Below are 23,639 nucleotides of genomic sequence, written 5' to 3'. Positions count from 1 at the left end.
GGATTTGAACTCAGGTGTTGGGTTTGTACATTCACTCCCCCAACCTAGTCTCACTTCACTCTAGTGTTTCCCCCAGAGCAGCACGGGTGAAAAGACACAGGCTGCAACGGCGATGCCTTCAAGAAGGATACGACGCATGACATCGCCATCGCCCACCACGACCAGGATCGGAGCACGGTTTTCACCGGCAGCCGCGCATCCCTAACTCGCTGCTAGGACTAGATGTGAGATCATGAGATTGCCACAACCAGCCCCAATCCGGTCGACCACTTCCAGCGAAGGAAGAGACCACCATCGCCAAGCCCTGGATTGTCATCCCAGGCGGGGACGGGTATGCCTCAACGACAGGGTGTGTGTTCAGTTGTTCACAAGTCCCCTAAAAATGGGGAGAATTTCACTTTCCGACCTCTGCACCATCTAGGGATGCACATAGTCATTTGGTATGAGTACTAAGATTTTTAATCTTGATTAAGATTAAAGCATAGTTCTCAAGGTAAATTACATGAGTACCAGAACGAGTCTGGGCCTCTATAAATGGGAACCTAAATTCGTGTCCGTGAGGATTTGGACTCAGGTACCGGGTTTGTACATCGACTCCTCCAACCAGTTGAGCTAGGCTCACTTCCCCTCTCGGTAGTTTTTGATATTCTTGGTAGATTTTGATATTCTTATAAGCTTCTTGTTTTGTTAGACAGCTTCATAGAAGCTTTTGACAGCTATCAGCTATTTGATTTTTTATGGTGGAGTATCTCTCTGTTGTATTCATCAGAACCAAAGAGCCCCTTATACAGATCTTACAGATTGTATTTCCCAAATAGCCCCTTAGATCTTGCATTGTATTCCAATTTAGAGACTACCCGTCTTGAAGTAGTGCACGGAGTCCTCACTCAGGGGGCAATTACACACTAAGATTTGTGGGATTGAAACTCACACCAATTAAGCGTTTACACTATATTTCGGGATTTCCAATTTCTGTTGACCCAGAGATCCCTCGGTAACATGTCACAAAAAAGCGACCCCTCGGTGATGATGCATACGTCTTTCCTATGCTGCAACAAGACGTGACTCTATCCAGTTAACAAGAAAGGGTAAAATTTTAGATATTTCCTATGGTCTTTGAATTATAACCTTGATCACTAGTTTTTGTCCCAACATGTGTAACGACTTCTGATCTGATCTGAAGTTTTAGACACGAGTATTTACTTTACCAACAAGTTTTTGAAATCGATCTTAGGACATCTTTAGCGGACCGACGAAGCGTCCATTTGCATCTACGCAGCGAAAAAGTTGGACTGCCCCCATCCCAGCAGCTCGACGGACGCTGCATGGACGGTGCGCGTGACCGCACCCTACCATCCTGGGCCTACCTAGCAGTGGAACATGGAACCGCGTACTCTTCCGTGAAAGGAGCACTTCAACTTGGCCGGAAACTAGACGGCCACCTATCGGCCACATATCGAAAAAAAAAACCTATCGGCCATCCTTTTTAATCGTGGATTATCGTCAACGCCCCATTACAACATTCACCCAAGTACTTCCTTTTTCAGAGGCAACTTCCACAAGGTGGCATGGGAAAAGAGCATTTCCATGGAGAAAGCTGAAGAAGGACGATGAGGATGGGCCTTCCTCGTCCAAGCCGAAGAAGCCACGCGTGTCGAGCCGCGTCCATGTGGTCGTGGAGGAGCAGCCAAAGCCCAAGAGGGAGCTCTTCTCCAGCGAGGAAATCTCGGGCGAGGAAATCTGGGATGACAGAGACGACTACCTAGGGTACCTCGCCTACATGGCTGAGGTGGCCAAAGAGGAGGGAACTGTGACCAGCTCTTAGTCGAGCCGGATGACATCAAAGAGGAAGAAGCGATGAGGCTCGCAGTCCTCGTGTCACAACAACTAGAGCAACCGCGGCCACAACACAACTACGCTGGTGCGGTCATGTCGGCAGGCGTCTCTGAGGACGATGCACTCAGGATGGCCATGGATGCTCCAGCTCCACCACCCGAGCTCACGCATGCCATAGCCGCTCCACCTCCAGCGCCGGAGATCACCATGGACGCGCCAACTCCCAATTAGCCGTGGGAGATGATCGTGTTCGTCGACCTAACCTGACAACCCGGCGACGAGGAGTAAAGGGCTAGGGTTTGAGGTACTTCGTGTGTTTACCTTTTATTTGTCTTCGAGTACTTCTGAATGTAGTGGCCTTCTTGATTGTATTTGAAATATATGTGAAAAACAAACTTATTTGTGTCAGGCCGCTGGGGCGACCCCAACCCAAACGGACATTGCCGCCAACGAGGCTAATTTTGTGACTGTGTCCCAACCCAAACGAACGCAAGCAGTAATTATTGGCTATTGAAATGCGTGAGGCCGCTGAAGATGCCCCTAGGCCCTAGCGCATGGCCAACCCTACAGGCTACAGCGTGGACAATCACCCCAGCTCTCCACGTCGGTTCAGATGGTCTAGCTTCTCAAAATATGTCGCTACTGCAAGCGAACGGGATCTTGCAGAGGAGTCCGCCGCTTCATCGAAAAAGCGAGGAAAAGGGGCGGAACGAGAGAAAAGTCTGGGATTGAGTGAAATACCTTGGGCTCGTATACCCACCATATGGCTTCAATCTGGTCAGAGGTGAGGTCCATGGGACCACATTCAGGCTGTAAAAACGCGGTGGGAGAGAATCGAAGATGCTTGGAAGCAGAAGGTGGATGGCTCGGTCATGGACACAACAGCTGAAGCCCCGAAGCTGAGGGCAGGGATGACTGCCGTGAGCTGTGGCTTCGGCTCCTCCTCGGCCTAGGTTTTCAGGTTATATTTTTGTAGGAAATTAGAGCTCTAGATGAGTTGTCGGGAGAGAAAGACAGATATTTGAGGGTGAGAGGGTACCAAGCAAGATTCACGAGCATTAGGGAGCTGGAGGATCAGCAAATTTGGCGAGGAGATGGAACTAAACCGCTGCCTGGAACTAAGGCGCACAAGAAGGAGCAGACGAAGAAGATGAAGAACATGAATTAAAGAAAAAATTAAGCGTGACATAGGTCGGACCAGTGGAGCAGCATCCGGCATTGGAGAGTGAGCTGCAGCGTGGTTACCTCAACGCTCAAAACCTACCTGGCGGGCATGGGGCACATGCATAGACCTGGCCGCACAGCTCATGCCCTTAATTAGTTGACGGTGGTGTAATTTAATCTGGTTGAATCGCATGTCGCACGATGAGGAAGTGTGGCTTCACCATGTGATGCGCGCGCATAAAAACTAATGTATGTACCAGCTTATTTATATCTAACTACTGCTAGGCTCCTGGTACCAACCTGCTCACACTGGTCATTGCGTCGATCATTACAGTTGACTTGTTGCATCCTTCTCGCCCTGGGCAATCTTCAGGTTAGTGCTTTTCCCCATCTCTTTCGTTCGATCGAGTCTATCCGGTGGTTTTGTGGAAGTTCAGGCATCTTTGATATCATCCGAGCTCTGTTTTGCTGTCGGATCGGCACTTGACGGCCTTGCTCTTTGCAAATGACCGTGTAAATCTTTGCTATATGATCTGGACAAGATGTCAATTCAGCCCAAACTTTAGGGGCAACCTTTCAGATCCGTATTGTACTTTGGATCTATTTTGTACAAGCTTGATTCATCTATTGGAGAGTTAAGTTATTGGAGAGTTAAGTTATTTGAGCTGTAAAATATAAAGACGCAAGTTTTCTTTCTTTCTACCAGGAAAAGCAACAGCATGGAGTATGCAGGTGTTGAGCCAACGAATATGGAGTTCGCTCTCTTAGAAAAGATAACTAATGGTTTCTCCAAGGAGCTTGGCAAGGGTGCGTTTGCAACGGTTTACGAGGTAAGATTAGTGATTTATATGGCTTCAATATTATAGAAAGATACAACTGTCATCCTTCTTACGAAGAGGTATATGGTGATTTGTGAATATACAAGATCCATGATCTATCCTTTAGTAGACGTCACCATAAGGGTTCCATGTTTCTGCAATTCATATATATTTTACTTAACTATGACCATTAAGCCAGGTTCCAACTGATTGAGGAGCCAAAAAAAAAAAAGCAAAGTAGCTGCAAACATATCACAAACTTTTTTCTCCTTTGTCCTTACGAAGGACCCTGCTACACCGTGGTTGGCCTCGATTTGGCTTATAGCGAGGTCACCTGATCTTTCCCGATTCAGAATACTTGCCCCTTGCGTGAGAACCAACGAGCCCGGCGTGCGCATCTATGTGGGAAAATAACAGAGGCCTTTACCTGCCGAAGTGCCAAGCCCCACCAAACCCCCATCCATAATCGCTCTGCCAACATTCTTCTCCACCTAAGGCTGTCTCTATTAGAATTTAGAAGGAAACCCTAAGATAATTGACATCCGGTTCTAAAATCAGCTGGCAAGAGAGGCTCAAGACGGCTAGATCTATCACATGGTCAAACGGCACATATGGAGCTTCTCCCCCTGTGCCTCTCCCTCCTCTATTTGGACATATAAATCATAGGTATAGTACAAAGAAAACCTATCTCCTGTTCAATGCTTGAAAAACTCCAGGTAGACTCTTTTGCAACAAAAGGGGGAAAATTGTACATGCCAGATTGATTACATCCCAGTGCATTAGTTGATTCATCGGGACAGTGCTAGTTAGTCATGATGTATACATGTTAGTGCAGTGGGTAGAAAAATTAGCAACAAGACATATGCATGTTTGGAAAAGCTTGAAAGTGAAATAGTAGTCTCCCAAGCAAGAATGTGTTCGAAGTCACATGCTAGTCCTAATGTTCACATGCCAGTCCATTGACAAGAAGAATTAGCATCAAAGTCACATGCTAGTCCTAATATCACCTTTCTGTGGCGCACTAGTGCGGCGGTGCGCCACAGAAATAGGTGCGCCACAGAACTAGTGTTAGGTGCGTTACAGAATTGGCTCGTATTATACACGATTTTGTACTTCCTGCTATACACATATAGGTTATATACAACAATATACATATATTATACAGATTATATACAGAAGTATGCAGATATAATATACATAGCATGTACATTGCACAAGTATAATATAAACATCATCATCACCTATCACTAGTTAATTCATATAAAGTTCATCATTTCGAGATACAAAGTGGTCTTCATTCGGTTCCTCCTCTGCTCCCTCCTCTCTTCCGCCAGGCTCGCTTGCACCGCCCCCGAGTGTGTAGTGACTAAAATGGAAGAAAGACAAAAATGAACGAAGAATGCCAACATAAATAAGAGCCAACTAGGATATAATAAATAAATGCCTCTTACATTGTTGGTCAAAACAAATATTAACATTCAGGGATGGCGTAAGTGAGGCCAAGTCCGATGCACAAGAGATTGATATTTGTGCCATCTTACCAGGCTCACTTATGCCACCCCAGAGTGTACGGTGACCAAACATTCTAATCATTGGCCCTATCTCGAAGAAATACCAAAATAAACGAATAAGTCCAACTTGAATACGAGCCAAGTAGTATCAACTAAATAGCATGCCTCATACTTTGTTGGTCGAAACAAATATTAACATTTCGGGATGGTGTTAGTGAGCCGGGTAGGATGCACAAGAGATTGATATTTGTGCAATCACACCAGGCTCACTAGCACGGTAGCACCGCCCCTGAGTGTAGTGACCAAACATTCTAATCATCGGAGAATTGTTTGTAGTGATGCCTCATACTTTGTTGGTCGAAACAAATATTAACATTTAGGGACAGTGCCAGTGAGGCCAGGTAGGATTCACAAGAGATTGATATTTGTGCCATCACACCAGGCTCACTGGCACCGCCCCCGAGTGTAGTGATCAAAAAATTTAATCATCGGCGCTAAAATGGAAGAAATACCAAAATAAATGAACAAGTTCAACTCAAATACGAGCCAGATAGTATCAAATAGATATCATATGCCTCATACTTTGTTGGTCGAAAAAAATATTAACGTTCAGGGATAGGGTCAGTGAAACCAAGTAGGATGCACAAGATATTGATATTTGTGCCATTACACCAGGTTCACTGACCCCACCCCAGAGTGTACGGGTGACCAAATATTCTAATCATCGGCCAATGCAATTAAGAAGTGCCAACTCAAATAAGAGACAAGTAGTATAAACTAATTAAATGGAGGGGCTCGTACTTTGTTGATCGAAAAAAATATTAACATTCAGGGATGGTGTAAGCGAGGCCAGGTAGGATGCACAAAAGATTGATATTTGTGCCATCACACCAGGCTCGCTTGCACCACCACCAAGTGTACATGTGATCAAACATTCTAATCATCGGCACTAAAATGGAAGAAATACCAAAGTTAATGAAGAACGCCAACTCAAATACGAGCCAAGTGGTATCAACTAGATAGCATATGTCTCATACTTTGTTGGTCGAAACAAATATTAATATTCAGGGATGGGGTAAGCGAAGCCAAGTAGGATGCACAACAGATTGATATTTGTGCCATCACACCAGGTTCACTCACCCAACCAGAGTGTAGTGACCAAACATTCTAATCACCGGCAAGTGCAAATAAAATTAAAGACCAAATCATTTATAAAGAAATCATTTATAACCAGAGAATGCCCATTTTATTTCTGTATGCTCTAGTTTCCAAAGAACCATGTACAACATATACACATATATAGCAACCAGATGAGCATTAATTTTGAACCAAATCAGTGAGCATGATCATATAAACTCCATTCATTTTGAGCAACCAGTAAGTATGATAGACATGGTATAGGGTGATGTCATGGTTAGCCTTGTTAAAGCTATGATTCTTGTTAAAAAAAAACTAGATGATTCCCCGCGCCTTGCGGCGGGACATATGTATGTCAAATAGTGTAGGATTATCTTGTATTTCAGAGAAAGAAAATAAATATAAGATGGAGAAAAAGTTGGCATCAACAAATACACTGAAAATTAAATGGTATAAATATAACTTAAAAAAATGTGCATGCTTAACAGAGTCAGTTGTGTAAAATACAATCGGTGTTTCTTCGAGATAAACTCAGAGTAAACCGCTCATGTGTTAGTAAGTAAAAGGGTCCCTACTGAATTTTTTCTGGCTTGTGGTGAAAGAATAACAGAAAACCATGAGAACAATTACCCGAATTGTTGAAATTATGTTGACTGCCAAAACCCACCGGCGGGCAGCGGCCTTGTCAACACCGTAGAGCCGGGAAGAGCCTAGAGCTGCGGCTGGCTGAGACCCCTCCGAGCGACGGCCCGCAATGCTCTTCTGGTCACACGCGGCGTTGCGAAGTGCAGGGCGTGCCACCTGACCTATACCTGGTCAGGAAGGTGATGAGGATGCCTCGCTTAGTTTCCTGCAGGGCATACATGTAAACGTCAAATACGAGCCTCGATCGGCTCTCAGGTTATCCTGTGAATCGGCTCAAAGAGCCGATCCACCCATGCTCCGTACGGGGTGCACGAATACTTGGTGGTCCTGCTTGATCAAGATGAAGCTAATGAGATCTACGACGATTTAGGGTTTTCACCGCATAATCGGATCATCCTACTCCAGGTTGGGCCTTGCGGCCACGCACGGTGCTCGTAAGCCGATCCTAAACAAGGCCAAAAAACCAACATGAAGTTGATCCTAGGAACATCCTGTTTAGGACTTGCGAACGCCACCCTACGTGCCACCGGATCCTCCCCCTTTGTAAGGCCTAACTATTGCGAGATATTAAACTAATCCTTGTAGAACAAGGAGCAATCGTAACGGATCAGATCTACTAAATAATGATCAAGCGGGTGCCGCCCCCACACCTGAGATAGGCGTGAGGGCGGCTAGATATGCAAGGGTTGCACTACGTAAGCATGCTTAAACGAAGAACAATGCTAACCCTAACACATCTAATGATAACCACGTTGCTCGCCATCAAAAACGCTTCAGTACGAGCAACGCATGAACAACATGGGGCTTGTGCTGCCTAGATCGCAAGATGCGATCTAGGCAGCATGTCGCTTACCTGATAGAAACCCTCGAGACGAAGGAGTTGGCGATGCGCCGAGATTGGTTTGTTTTTGGGGTTGAACGTGAGTTGTTGTTTATTCCATAAACCCTAGGTACATATTTATAGTCCAGGGGACTTTCTAATGCGGGCGTGCACTAAACCGTGCACGAGATAAACTCTAACTTCTAAATCGATACACAATTTATTATGCTAAGATACACGGGCTAACTAGCCCAAATTCTCCGTGCAAGGCCGCTTCATAGATCTTCCATATATAATCTTCCAAGCCCATCTTGATCGCGGCCCACCTCCTGATCGCGGTTAAATCCTGGTGATAACACATGCCCCCCTGGTTTTGGAAATGGTATTTCCAAAATCATTACGCTCCCGTCGGGTCATGTCGTGGCGGAACCGTCGCAGTATCCGTCACCATGATGACTTGCCTTCTCAACTTCTCCGCGTGATTTGGCAGTATTTTCTCTTTCTTTCAAACACCACTTCCTCGGAAACTGCTGTGGCATTGAATTTTCACCATCTCCCTTTTTATTTAACCGCTATGAACAGTTCTGCTCTGCATCCTCGCATTAGCAGTCCAAAAGCCCTCCTGCACCATCATGTCTTCTTCCTCCTCTGCCCTATCGGACCCCTCCAGCCAGTCCTCCATGTCCCGCGAGCCGACGCCGGAGCACAACCCAGCGGCGGTCCATGCGGCCAACACCCGCCGCGCCATTGCGGCCGGGGAGGAGTCAGACCATGACTTCTCCATCTGGTCCGAGGACGACCAGTCCTCGACGGACGGGGAGAGCGACCTCCGTTTCCTCGCCGACGGGGAACCGGAGGAGGAGAGCGATGACGATCGCTTCTCCTGGGACGACTTCACCTCCTCCGAGGGGGTGATGGAGGAAGAAGAGGAGGAGGACGACGACGACGACGACGACGACTCCCTCGAGGGCTACCCACCAGCGAAGCGCCTTCGCATGTGGTGGGACGACGACAGCAGCGACGACGAAGACGGGGATGAAGCCCCCGTGGAGGGCTACGGGAGTAGCGACGAGGAGCCCATCGGCAGCAGTGCCGATGAGAGCTCTGAGGATGACGATGAGGGCAGTGACGGCCCGTAGATAGGACCTCTATCATAGGGTCAGTAGTAGTAGATGGGGCAATGTATCCCCTAGTATTTCCTTTTGAGAGCAATTCAGCTCTTTATGTAAGAAATCCCGCCTATCAATGAAGAACCTGTTCCCCACTTTGATTTTGCCGATTTCTTCTGAGTTTTAATTGAGCCGATTCACCCCTCCTACTGACCTTGCCGATTCATCCCCTCCGCCAATGTGTAATGAGCCGATAACAACGCATCGGTCCTTCGACATTCATCCTTCCATTCTTCAACTTTTTAGCGAGCGTTCATCGCTTTGTGAAGAAGGTTGCAACGAGGATCAGCCGATGGTACTTCAATCGGTCCTTCAATAGAGCACCTACCAGGCTTGTTGCCCCCCGAGTCTCAGCCAAAGCAAAACAGAGACGAGGATACACAAATGAGCTACATAGACCCGGGCTTGATCGTGCGTGGGGAAGTTCCTTATGCAGCGCCAGCCGATTTGAACACAAATCGGCTTCTCCGAGCGGAAAGCCTTAAGGTGAGCTGCCCCCCGAGCTTCTTTAGTTCTTGCTGGCTAGATCGGCTCCTTTCCTTTGGTGAATCTAATGTCATCCATCCTTGACCTGATCCGTCCGCCCATGCTGCTTCTGATATTGTTCTTGAAGAGAGGATCCGAGCTTCCAAACTGCTCCATTGAGGAGTTCCTTCATACAAAATCTCCCTTTGTGCTCCATTGACCCTCTGATCGTAACAGTTACTCCCCTTGAGTCGATGGCCATGCATCGGCTTTCATGTCCTTAAGTCGATGCCTGCTGCATCGGCTGTGCTCGAAAATTTTCGAATTTTTACTTTTATTACGGCCGACCTGTGCATCGGCCCCCATATTCTAACACCCATCACCAGAAGATGAGATGCTTCTTATCTACCTGGGTGCCCCCCGAGCCGATTCTCGTCAAGAAAATTGATGGTATCGGCTCTGTTGGATAACATGTTGAACCCAGGCAGAATGGTGGGTGAGGATAATTTTGGCCGATTGCTGGAATCGGCCTCCACGTTGCTTGCTCGTTGAAGGTTTTGTAAGTTCCCTTCGTAAATTTTTGGGGCCGATCACAAGGATCAGCCTCTCCTGGTTTGCTCATTGGTTTGATCTTGCTACTTGGCCAGGCTGGATAAAACCAACCCAACCTCTGACTTGATGCGCTTGCTGTCGTCCACCTTGAGTGCTCCGTAGAGTCGTGGAGCGCTAAGCTCTGTCGGCAAGACGAGTACCATGTTTGTGCCAGCCGATGTCTCATCATCGGCTTTCCTCTGTTTAGGGCGCCACTCCATTTTCCGTGGACGACCCTCTTCATCCAGGGTTCGCTGAACTTTTGCAGCCAGATCCGGCCGTGCCTTCCTTAGCGTATGCAGGTACAACCTTTCGGCTTCCTCCAGGCCGCGCAATCGCTGAACCCTGCGCTTTTGGGAACGGCTGAGTCCGTCAGGGCACCACCTTGGACGGTGGTACCTGTCTTCTTCCACTTCTCCCTCGTCCTCTGAATCCTCAAGATCTGCCCAACGAGGTGACTCAGCGCGTTTGCTTTGTGGGGGGAGAGGCCCTAGGCGCTCGAACACAGACACGTTGGCTGCCTCCTTCTTTTTCCGATTGCATTACGGGCAATTGCCGATTGTGGGCAATCGGCTCATTCCTGAATCCCAGCAGTGTCTGAAGAAAGGGCAGTCCCAGTGTCTGGCGTTGTCATCTTGCTCCCTTGATGCTTCCGTGGCACAGCGCTCGTGCTCCTCCTCATCGCGATTCTGCCGACGATATCTTCTGGCTTCTCTAGCCAGACGATCTCCTCTATCATCGTAATTGGGCCGCCGGCGTTGGTCATACTGACTCACATATTTGTTGAGGAGGTGATCGGAGAGGGGTCGCTGATATCTTATATTCTTCACCTCTCCCTCTGTGACATAGCGCTTGCCATCATGACGGAGCCGATCGCGTGGAGCGGCCTCCTCTGTATCCTTGCTATGAGAGCAGCTGCCCTCATCTCCATCTTTGCCAGAGTGGTTTCCAAGTCCTACCATGTTGATGCTGAACGAGGGACCCGGCTGGCAACCTTCAGGGTAGATGATTTCTACCATGTTAACGGCGGGGAAGGGTTGGGTGTCGACCTTCATGGCGTACTGGTTGAAAATTAGCCGCCCCTTCTCTATCGCCGCTTGGATGTGCTGACGCCACACCCGGCAGTCGTTGGTGGCATGGGAAAGCGAGTTGTGGAATTTGCGGTACGGCTTTCCGTTTAGCTCCTTCGCCGTGGGGAACTTGAGACCTTCAGGAATCGTCAACTGTTTCTCCTTGAGCAGGAGGTCGAAAATTTGTTCAGTCTTGGTCACGTCAAAATCAAATCCCCGGGCGGCCCTGGTGGCTTTACCCATTTGCAGGCCACGGGGTTCCCCCACGAGTCCACTCAGCCACTGCTATCTCTTGGCCTCCCGCGAGCACTTCATCCTCCTCCGTATCGACCATAACTACTGCACGCTTGAACTTGTCTTGGTACAGGTCGGGGTGGCGCCGTTCATATGCCGATAGTTTCGAACCATGTGCGCCGGCGAGGGATAATCTGCTTGGGAGGCCATGTCCTTGAGCTGTGTTGCAAGGCCTGCTACTGCCAACTCGATCGCTTCCTTTTCGGTTATACGAACCGAATAACATCGGTTCCTAAGATTCCTGAAGCGCTGGATGTATTCGTCACCGTTTCCCCGCGCTTCTGACGTAGTTGTGCTAGATCGGCAATGCCAGACTCGGAAGCTTCTGAATGGTATTGCATATGGAACTGTTCTTCCAATTGCTTCCAAGACTGGATGGAGTTTGCTGGCAAAGAGGTGTACCATCCAAAAGCCGATCCCGTGAGGGACTGTGAAAAGAGCCTCACGCGTAGCTGATCCGACACTGAAGCCGGTCCTAGTTGAGCCAAATATCGGCTGATGTGCTCGATGGAGCTGGAGCCATCCGATCCACTGAATTTGGAGAAGTCGGGGAGCCGATATTTAGGTGGTAGCGGGATCATCTCGTAATCGTCAGGGTACGGCTTGGAATAGCCGACCGCCCTTCTTTTCGGCATCATGCCGAACCGGTCTCTCAGTATGGTACCGATCCGATCCGTCGTGCTGGCCGTAGGAGTTGCACTCTGAAGATTCGCCGGGGTGGTGTACTTGGCCTGCCATGTTTGCTTTTCCAGCTCTGAGCCAGCTGCAGGAGCTGGGCTCGGGAGTTTCGTCGGTGTGGCGTATTTAGTTAGCCACGTCTGCTCCGTCGCCGACGTTCCTCCGGTCTTCGCCGGAGTCCCCGATGCCTGTGGCCTGGTTTGTGAGTGCCCAGTCACCACAATCCGGCACATACATGCACGCGTATCCATGAGGGATCTCCTTAGGCGCCTCCATTAAGAACTCGGTAGTCACTAGGGTCGCCACCAATCCTGTAGACGAGGAATGCCGGTGTAGTCGGCACTTCAGCTGGTGCTGCCAACGCAAATGGCAGCGGTGGACGGGACTGGAATGGCAACTCTCCTTGATGCGTCCCGAGAGCTGGTCCTGACGGCGAGTACTGGTGGCTCATGATCTCCTGGATCACGCGCAGAGCGACACGCTCCAACACGTTGACCAAGTTCTCAGAGTGGCGGTGTAGCGAGTGAGCCACCGGGTAGTTGATCTCCGCCGCTGCAGACCCTCGGGTGCGTTCCTCCGACGGGGTAGAGAGGTCTATCCCATCGAGCGCACCTTGCGGTGAGAACCCCTTCCATCTGATGCCACCGGAACGGGTTCTCTGAAAAGAGCCGATGAGGTCGGCTTTGAGGGTAGCCTTGATCTCGTTGTATTGCTTCTTGAGGTCGTCGAGCGGATCCCCGTAGGTGGTCGGCGTGCCGTCCGCCATCTCAGATGTAGATGGCGATGTGGTTGATGTAGACGATAGTCCCACCGGGCGTGCCAGAATGTGTTGACTGCCAAAACCCACCGGCGGGCAGCGGCCTTGTCAACACCGTAGAGCCGGGAAGAGCCTAGAGCTGCGGCTGGCTGAGACCCCTCCGAGCGACGGCCCGCAATGCTCTTCTGGTCACACGCGGCGTTGCAAAGTGCAAGGGCGTGCCACCTGACCTATACCTGGTCAGGAAGGTGATGAGGATGCCTCGCTTAGTTTCCTGCAGGGCATACATGTAAACGTTAAATACGAGCCTCGATCGGCTCTCAGGTTATCCCGTGAATCGGCTCAAAGAGCCGATCCACCCATGATCCGTACGGGGTGCACGAATACTTGGTGGTCCTGCTTGATCAAGATGAAGCTAATGAGATCTACGACGATTTAGGGTTTTCACCGCATAATCGGATCATCCTACTCCAGGTTGGGCCTTGCGGCCACGCACGGTGCTCGTAAGCCGATCCTAAACAAGGCCAAAAAACCAACATGAAGTTGATCCTAGGAACATCCTGTTTAGGACTTGCGAACGCCACCCTACGTGCCACTTGGATCCTCCCCCTTTGTAAGGCCTAACTATTGCGAGATATTAAACTAATCCTTGTAGAACAAGGAGCAATCGTAACGGATCAGATCTACTAAATAATGATCAAGCGGGGTGCCGCCCCACACCGAGATAGGCGTGAGGGCGGCTAGATATGCAAGGGTTGCACTACGTAAGCATGCTTAAACGAAGAACAATGCTAACCCTAACACATCTAATGATAACCACGTTGCTCGCCATCAAAAACGCTTCGATACGAGCAACGCATGAACAACGTGGGGCTTGTGCTGCCTAGATCGCAAGATGCGATCTAGGCAGCATGTCGCTACTCGATAGAAACCCTCGAGACGAAGGAGTTGGCGATGCGCCGAGATTGGTTTGTTTTTGGGGTTGAACGTGAGTTGTTGTTTATTCCATAAACCCTAGGTACATATTTATAGTCCAGGGGACTTTCTAATGCGGGCGTGCACTAAACCGTGCACGAGATAAACTCTAACTTCTAAATCGATACACAATCTATTATGCTAAGATACACGGGCTAACTAGCCCAAATTCTCCGTGCAAGGCCGCTTCATAGATCTTCCATATATAATCTTCCAAGCCCATCTTGATCGCGGCCCACCTCCTGATCGCGGTTAAATCCTGGTGATAACAAATTATTATAATACTTCCTCCATCGGTTTCTTGTAACGGAACGGATGAAACCATGAATCTGCAGTGAGCCACCTTATTAAGTAACTGATCTAAAAATTAGCATGAGAAACAGTATCATACAATTGCAAGGCTAATCATTTTAGAATATGCCAACATGTGAAGTCTTTGCGCCAGAAATCACAATTATGAGCAAGTAAATATATAAAAATGCCAACATGTGAAGTCTTTGCGCCAGAAATCACAATTATGAGCAAGTAAATATATAAAAAAGCAAACCAATGCTATAGGGTTTCTTGCTTACCTAGAATCAGAAACTTGGGCAATATAAATGTAATAGTATGAATGGAGAAAACACTTGTTGATTGAACCACAATAAAAGGAAAGCACGAGAGGTTGAACATGAGGTTCCAGAATTGTTAGCATACCAAGGAGACAGCACTCTGAACAATCGTAGGGAACACGTAGTGTCTATTACCAAAAAACATTTTAAAAATTGAACCATGAAGTAAGCAGTCTATCTAGAAGTAAAAAAAAATGGAACCATAAAGGTAAGTAAGCAGCAACAGTTCCTGGCCTAACCCGTACAGTATCTATCAAAAATCGGGTGAATCTTTACTTAGAGTTAGGACGATCTAATGTCAGGGAAAGACATAGCCGTGTTGAGCGGAGCAGAACCTCGTGGAATCAAAAATTAAGGAGAAGCATAGAAGAAGGCAATAGAGTTTAGGAGGTCGGGATGAGATGCAAATTCACCAGCGCAAAGAAAGCATTGGAAACCAAGATGAGGAGAACGCTAAATCGATCCCGGCTTTTAAAAGCGGAAGAAGGCTGTTCAGGTACCTCCGTTCATGGAGATCAAGGACTGGTGGACTCCCCTTATTCGGTTTCGGCTGCACAATCATTTAGGTGCACTTATGGTGGAGGAGTTGAGATTAGGAAGAGGAACGGCTCAGCCGGATAGATTTGACCCTACAAATAAACTGAAACGGATGACCCTAAAACTAAGCTGAAACGGATTGACGTGGCAGTTGAGTGACATGGCATACAACTAATCACAAACTGTCAAAATGATGTGGCATGCTTGCATGTAAAGATAATTCAACTTAGTGGGTTGCTCCTATTTAGATATTATAGATTATAGATATGCAGAGCAAAGGCCTGCTTGCACTTCACTGGTTTAAACCACTGCTCAAAGTTAGCAAGGTTTCTCATGTGTACAAACATTTTCTTTTTTTCTACTTCAACCTGCAACTAAATCATCCTAGCTGTAGCAGTAGCATTTCATTTTATTTTCTAGCAGTAGCAATGAATCAAAATGAACCTAGCTAGCAATGAAACTAAATGAACCTAGCTAGTTGTTTATTTTCATTTTATTTTCTCTACCAATTCAACCATAGCTTTTCATTTTCATTTTTATATATCAAACTAAATCAACTAAATGAATAGAGCTAAATGGACAAGTATACTGCAAGCAAGAATCTACCAATGCAACCATAGTTTATTTTCATTTTTATATATCAAACTAAATCAACTAAATGAATAGAGCTAGCAGTTTATTTTCATTTTCTTTTCTCTGCCAATTCAACCATAGTTTATTTTTATTTTATTTTCTTTGCCAATTCAACCATAGATTTTCATTTTCATTTTTATATAGCAAACTAAATCAACTAAATGAATAGAGATAAATGGACAACCATACTGCAATCAAGCATCTGCCAATTCAAGCATCTGCAAGCAGTTTTTATATATCAACCATCTGCAAGCCAATTCAACCATCTGCAACCAATTTTTATGAACTAAACCAGGGAAATTTTCATTTTAATTAGCTTTGCACAATAGAATTTTATGAACTAAAAAATCCTACTTGTTCTTTACCATTGCAAATCAACACTACAAATTTCCAAACGGTGCTGTGCATTTCATCAAGAACACTAAGCTAGGGGAGAATTGGGGGAATTGGGGGGAGTTGCATTTCATCAATTACACTAAGCCAGGGGAGAGGGGAGGGGAGAGGAGGCGTTGTGCATGCTCACCGATGGCAGGGGTCGAGGAAGAAGCAGGGGACGACGGTAGGGGTCGAGGAAGAAGTAGGGTTGGTGCCCCTTGCCCTTCCACCCCATCTTCTGCATCAGCTTGAAGCCGACGTTGGAGGAGCTGAGTTGCGTGTCCACGAACGCCTGCTCTATCCCCTCCGTGTCCAGGTTCTCCATCAACAGGTGGCATTAGGGTTTCCCACGAGGGCGGAGCCGGAGCCCTTATCGAGGTGGGTGGCTAGGGGTGGAGGGAGGGGGCGGGATGGGGTGGAGGGGATTGGGTGGTGGGAGTGGCCGTCGCCGAGGGAATCTGGTGGGCGGGACGGGGCGGCCGGCGAGAACCACCATGGAGGGGAGCAGCGTCTTGGGATGCGCCTGTGGAGGGGGAGGAGGGAGGGGATGGAAATGCGTACGGGCAGATATACGAACGAAGCAATATTGGGAATATTTATGTGACTCCACCATCATAGATTATCACCTCTCACTTCTCACCTATCATCACCATGTCGCCGCTCATGAAGATGGCGAGCGAGAAGTTGAGCAAAAATAGTTCAAACCTTAGTCACACATACGTATAGATTACAGTATACTTGTGAGTCATTTTGTATCAGTGTATGTATACCCTGTCAACATGAAAGTCATGCGGAATGGTGAGGTGAACCTACTCCTCAAAGGAAATTTTAAACGGTTGAGCGTGTGCGACGAATTTGGGAAAATTTACTTAAAACTTCATACATGAAATTGACGATTTACGACCGACGAAAGTCGAAACTGATTGTGAGAATTGATTCGTATTATCGACACACATCTTTTTCATCTAGTTTATTTCGATTCGGACTATGTTTATGTTGATTTAACAGAGAGCGTGTGAAGTGCACCCGTTGCATCCTTCAAATGCATGCAAAACACTGCTTTGAGAAACGAGTCAGTCCACGGGACATGCATGCCACCATGGCCAAGATTAAGGAGAGGGAATGGTACTTCCTCAAGCCTTCTCCGGTGCGGAAGTTCGTCGAACACCTTACGAGCACCGATTAACTCGGGCCACCAGCCGTATATGCAGTAGCAAGGAGGTCGGCAGAGCTCTGGGAGACAAGGAAAACATGCCTCACGAGTCGACCTAGCATAGCCGTGGTGGCCTCGCGACGGCAGCGCGGCGTGCCTCAGTGTCAGGCTCGACCGCAGGGACGTGCACACGTCGGGAGGCGGGTCGACGGGGTCGTGCGTGGCCGGCTGTGGCGTGCGCGAGAGGAGGAGGCGGCAAAGCTCGAGGGGTAGCTGGGATGAGCTCGGGAGCTGCCAGCGGTGCTAATGGCGTGCGGAGACGAAATCAATTTTGGCAAGGAAAATGGGGAATGGACGGCCTCTCTCTCTCTCTCTTCCCCGCGCTGCCGCCAGATACAAAAATCGCCTCCACGCCGTTTTGAGACGTCCGATGAAGATCAAACGGCGCAGACGACCGACCTTGCCATTTCGGATCAAGGTCGCACTAGGAATAGAAATTGCGTTTTACCAGTTATAAGTTCAGAAAGATGTCCACCCGGCTCAGCATGATGTCACGCAAAAAGAACAAATTACAATGCTATGTATTCTGTACTGATTGTTTCAGCGATTGACAACTTCTGGTGCATTGTTCTTCATCATGTACCAGTAAACGATTCGGTCGCCACATTCCAACATAACATCTTCTGCTTTGCACATCTTGTCCCTATATATGAAGAGAAAAATAAAACTGTGTGAAATGTTGAATAGGGACTGGATGAATATGGGAACAAATTTGCTGTCAAGAAGCTCAATGGGCTGCATGGAATTAGCGATAAGAAATTTGAGGACGAGCTTAAAATTATGAGAATGCTCCGACACGAAAATATCATACGGTTAGTTGGCTATTGCCATGATAAGATGCACATGGCACTCTGCTTGGAGCATATGCCTAATGGAAACCTCGATGAGCTTCTTCGTGGTACTGCTAGTTATGTTCACCTCGTTTTATTTAGCATATTAAAGTATCATTATTTAAAATTTACATCTCGAAAATTCTCCTTGTTTGGTGTTGCAGGTGGACGTGATACATACGATTGGAAGACATGCTATGGAATAATTACTGGGATTTGTCAGGGTTTGAATTACCTCCACAATGGATTCGAAGAGCCTATTTATCATTTGGATTTAAAGCCAGCCAATGTATTGCTGGATGAGAAGATGGTTCCCAGAATTGCAGATTTTGGGATATCAAGGCTCCTCAGAGGTGAACGTACGCAAGTTACACAAACTTTTCAAGGAACATTGTAAGTAAATTCTCCATTTGGACTGAAATATGAGCATAGCTACTTAAGTAACATAATTCTGATGTGTCATGCAGTGGGTACTTACCACGAGAATTCATAGACCACGGTACAATATCAAATAAGGTTGACATATTCAGCTTAGGTGTTGTGATCCTAAAAATGATGGTAGGATGCGACAATTACTTGAAATTCACTGACATGTCTCCCGGTGAATCTTTCGACGAATTCAAGGAACTAGTAAGTTATTGTGTTAGTCTTTATTGAGACAATGTGCATGTATTCATAAGTACTACTACTTTCTTATTGTAATATATTACCCTTTTTATGATCTAAATTGATAGATGTGGGAATACTGGATGAATAGGATGCTTGAGAACACATATTCTGAACAAGTAAAGGTATGCATTGAAATTGGTTTAAGTTGTGTGGAGAATGATCGAAACAAAAGGAAAGCTATAAAGGATATTGTCGGTATACTGAAGCAGACAGAAATTGAATGTGCTGATGCGACAAAGAAAGAGTTGTTGTGGATTTCCAAGGTCAGAACTGCTCACTATTGACATAGGCTCACCTGTTAGACATTGGCTCATAGTTACATCAGAGTGGTACATTTAGTAACGTTGGCAAAATAGCAGAATATATATAGTCGATAGATGTCTGTGAGAACGCTAGCTGCAACGTTTAAGCTCTCATACGGAAACGCCTTGGGAGGCTTGACACACTCCGCGTCCGCGGCCATGCCTTTAGGCTCACCTGAAAGTCTGGGTTTATAGTTAATCATGTCAATGGCAAGCATAGAAATTCTCTTTTGTGTTTTCTGCACCCATGATCTTCCCTTCGAATCCTAAATCCTCACTGAGCGACAACCATCTTTGCAGTTTGCTAAACTGGATAGGCTCAACGGCCCTGCGCGTCTTATGGTTGTTTCAAATCTCGATTATACAATGGTGTTTTTTTAAACTCCCAGCTTGGATTCTTCATATATAATTATGCCTATTTTGTACGTCCTATTTAGGTGCAGTTCGTTGGGTTTCAAACTTTCAGGTTGATGATGAAGACGAAGAGAACTTGTCTTTGCTTAGGTTTGGGGCCCTTTGGGAGTCTGCTTACAGCCAGGATTCTCTTCTTGTCTACTCCACTGGAAGGTCACCTGCTCGGTATAAGGAATTGAAGGAACAGAAGCCTATGCTACCAACTCCAGACATCACTATTATGTCTGTGGGCACTGAGATAACTTATGGTGAGGACATGGATCCTGACGATGGCTGGATGGAATATCTGAACAATAGGTGGGACAGGAATATTGTTCTTGAGGAGGCGAAGAAGTTTTCTCAGCTGTGGTTTCAGGCATGTTTGATCTGCTAAGCATCTTATTTCCCTTGATTCACATTCAATTTTATTGCTAAACAAATACGAGCACTTCATTGTCATACATTTGCGTGAACGCAGGGAGATACAGAACAACGTCCACATAAGCTCAGCTTTTATGTTAAAGAGAAATATGATTTGCAGGAAGTGGAGCGGTCTCTCTCCATGAAGCTTAATGAGCGTGGGGTGAGGCAGCATGTTTATTGATGTTGTTAGGTTTTAGTTTTTTTCCAATTTGTTCTTACAAACGTGTCCTTTTGGAGTTTGTGTGGTTAACTACTTTATTTATTTACAGGTACATGTGAAAATGATTTTCAGTGCTGGCCGAGCCCTTGACATATTAGCTAAAAGGGCTGGAAAGGGTCAGGCACTTGCATATTTACTCAAGAAGTTAGGCTCATTCGGAAAAACACCAAAGGATACTCTTGTTTGTGGAGACACTGGTAGCGATGCAGAATTATTCAGCGTCCCTGATGTCCATGGCGTCATGGTCAGTATACAGTAACTTGTTTGTGGTGACTCTAGAAGGTCACGCGTGAATGAATGAGTTATGACTTTACTGCAACTCCATGTTTTAAAATTTTAGGTTAACAATGCCGAAGAGGAACTAGTCCAGTGGTACGCAGCAAAAACGGAGGATAATCCTAAGGTAAAAGTAATGCATGCAACTGAGAGGTGTGCTGCTGGTATTATTCAAGCTATTGGGTACCTCAAGCTAGGACCTAATGTTCCTCCAAGAGACTTTAATTTTCCTTGCATCAAGGAGGACTCTTTCAAGCCTACAGCGGCCGTCGTGAAGTTCTATGTTCTCTACGAGAAGTGGCGTAGGGCTGACGTTCCAAAGGCTGATTCAGTTAAAGAGTACTTCAAAAACGTCACTGTATGTATATGGCTTTCTACTTCGATCTGCACTCTTAAATAGTTCGGTAACTTTGGTTAAATTTTGCGTAGATTTCTCCCTCTCCTGTCTCAGTTTCTCAGTCTTTTTAAATTTGAGAAAATGTCATATTTTCATTGAAACCCAGATGGCAATGCCATGTTCATGTTTTGTTGATCTTTCAGATTGTTTATTTATTTATTTTGGACGTTAGGATGCAAATGGGGTTATTATTCAACCTTCTGGGCTCGTCCTTTCAATCCATTCATCCATTGATGCGTTGACTTCATGTTACGGTGACAAACAAGGGAAACGGTACCGATCATGGGTGGACAGACTAGGTATCTCACAGAGTGCTTCTCACAGTTATCTTGTGTGGTTCGACTTGTGGGAGTCAGAAGGTGAGTTCTTATGACTCTGCAAAGTATGCTACTCATACTCAAATAAAAATGCTATTTTCATTGATTGCAATATCTTCTTTGCCAATTTGTATGTGCTCAATCAGAATTCTTTCTTGATTTCTCTTCATAGATTGTGTCATTTATGATTTACATGTACTAGAAATTCAGGTATATGCCAATAATAGTTTTAGGACTAGTAATATCGGTGTATGTTACTTGCCCGTATCCTTTTTTTTCCAGTTGCAAAATAATGACTGCTTCATTCAGCTATAAAAAGACAATGCTAAATTTATACTCTTCCTCTCGAGAAAACGCAAAAGTTTTGAAGCTTGATGTATTTATAGGAAAGAGAGTTTATGTTTTTTTTTGTAATGGGGAAGCCCCAGCTTCTGCATCAATTGATGCATACGGTTTTTGTTTAGATTTTATTCAACAAATATCTTCCACCATGATCTTTGGGGCAGCAAAGCACATTCCATTTAGCCAGTCGATATTTACGATTCTCACTATTCCCCTTGTCAAAATAATCTTGATCGGAAACAATCCAATCTTTTTAAAACTTCTCTAGGAATTTGGAAGAAATAGATCATATACAGTACCATATTACTTAGTATAACATTGATAAGAACTAATATTCCTCCTAAGGACAATAATTTACCTTTCCAATTAATTAATCTAATTTATAATCTTACCTCCACCACTTTCCATTCGGCATTGGTAAGTCAAGTACCTAATATGGAATTTGCCTTATCCGCAGCCAAATAACTCAGCATACAGAGCAACATGATCTTGGGACTCGCCAAAACAAACGATCCCACTCTTATGGAAGTTGATTTTTAGACCTGATAGTTGCTCGAACCTCGCTAAAAGAATTAACTTCAGGTTTCTTGCCTTTAAGATGTTATGTTCTATAAATAGATTTGTATTTTCAGCATATTGAAGAATGGAAAATCCATCATCAACTAGATGTGGAATGACACCTTCAATTTGGCCCTCAGACTTGGCACGTTCAATCGTGACAGCGAGCATGTCTGCCACTATATTAAATAGCATTGGCGATAATATATCACCCGTTTCAGCTGCTTTTTGGTTTGAAAGTATTTGTCCACATCGTCATTGACTTTAATGGCAACACTTCCCCCCCAGATGAAATTATTAATTAAAGCATGCCACTCATCAGAAAAATCTTTCATTTTAAGAGTTTGTTGCAAGAAATACCATTTCACCGTATTATAGGCTTTTTCGAAGTGAATCGATAAAATCACACAATTTAACTTTTACCATGTAGTTCATGAACTATTTCATGAAGGACTACCACCCCATCCAGGATACTACGTCCTTGCATAAAAGCAATTTGTGAAGGTCGAACCACATGGTTAGCCACCGTGTTCAGCATAATCTAGCATAGAAGCACTTTGCGAATCTGGTTGTATGAAATAGTCTAGCTAGATAGTGTATAACTTTACTGAGACATGTACCTCTTTTCGAAAAAAAAGCTATGTAAAGTTGTAAACATCATGATAACTTGATGGTAATAGCCATTGATTCGAAGCACACTTTGCAAAAATATAACCTGTAGGCATTGGTTGTTTAGCTACCAGTATCCCGGGTTACGTGGGGATGTCAAAAATCAATCTTGGTCTATTACTAGTCTAGACTGAGCTGCAAGTTGAAAATGATATGGCTACCTGATTTGGTGTTCGACAATGAGCTACAAAATGAACAGAGTGGACATGAGTGAACATTCATGTGATTCTCTGATTCTACCAAATGAAGGGTATAGCATATAACCTGTGGGACAGTGAGACGTCGCTTTTAAAGAATTTTTTCCATGCATGTAATTATTAAGGATGCTCTAGTTATCTGCACAAAAACTCATTTAAACATCATTCTCATGCGCTGCTATTATCAGGAAATAATGCGCCGGTGTGCTGTCTAACAACTCTTGCGCTGAATATAAAGGTATGAGTATATCACTTATGTTCAGCCAATACCTAGCCCGCTCCTCTACATATACCTGAAACCTGAATGCTAAGCTATTTTGTTTTCATTATCTCAGCCTGAAACGCCGGAGGGTTTCGTGGTAACACGCATCCACAAGACTTGGCTCAAAGGATATTCTGGAGATGAGCGGCCATCCCAACTATAGGTTGGATATCGTCAGCACGCGGGAAGGAAACTATCATTCTAATCAAATAAGAAACGCACATAAAACACGAGTATTTCTTTTTCATATAGGCCGGCAGTAGACACCCTGGCCGGATAGAGAACTTCCTACTAAAGTCAATTCCTTATTTTTATGAAAGTATCTTCGATCTTTGTTTTTAGATTATAAGGCCAGAGAGCTTTTTAATTCGGTTAGGAATTATAACATCTACTCCATTTTCATCTCTCTTAATGCATGTCCATTTTCTCTATTTTTTCTAATGCATGTGAAACTATTGGTACATTTTTGGTCTTCATGGATTCAA

General features: G+C 45.6%; 1 protein-coding gene across 1 annotated transcript; it reads left to right on the top strand.

Moving 5' to 3' along the window:
- The first annotated feature begins 17,185 nt into the window (after window positions 1–17,185).
- Window positions 17,186–23,317, top strand: LOC124664359 (probable sucrose-phosphatase 1). The gene is made up of 14 exons (XM_047201900.1): window positions 17,186–17,233; window positions 17,987–18,197; window positions 18,294–18,482; window positions 18,597–18,599; window positions 18,692–18,759; window positions 18,864–19,061; window positions 19,401–19,469; window positions 19,567–19,869; window positions 19,972–20,076; window positions 20,186–20,380; window positions 20,477–20,770; window positions 20,982–21,168; window positions 23,081–23,130; window positions 23,228–23,317. The coding sequence occupies exons 1-14, from the start codon at window positions 17,186–17,188 to the stop codon at window positions 23,315–23,317; spliced, it is 2,010 nt and encodes a 669-aa protein (XP_047057856.1).
- The last annotated feature ends 322 nt before the right edge of the window (window positions 23,318–23,639 follow it).

The sequence above is a fragment of the Lolium rigidum genome, chromosome 1, assembly GCF_022539505.1.
Source record: "Lolium rigidum isolate FL_2022 chromosome 1, APGP_CSIRO_Lrig_0.1, whole genome shotgun sequence".
Taxonomy (NCBI): domain Eukaryota; kingdom Viridiplantae; phylum Streptophyta; class Magnoliopsida; order Poales; family Poaceae; genus Lolium; species Lolium rigidum.
This window is presented reverse-complemented; position numbering and strand designations above follow the sequence as displayed.

Coding starts and splice junctions, on each gene's coding strand:
- LOC124664359 (XM_047201900.1), top strand. CDS start 17,186: ATGGCCAAGATTAAGGAGAGGGAATGGTACTTCCTCAAGCCTTCTCCG. Junction 19,062..19,400: donor AGTTGTTGTGGATTTCCAAG/GTCAGAACTGCT, acceptor CCATCTTTGCAG/TTTGCTAAACTGGATAGGCT. Junction 23,131..23,227: donor CTCTTGCGCTGAATATAAAG/GTATGAGTATAT, acceptor TCATTATCTCAG/CCTGAAACGCCGGAGGGTTT.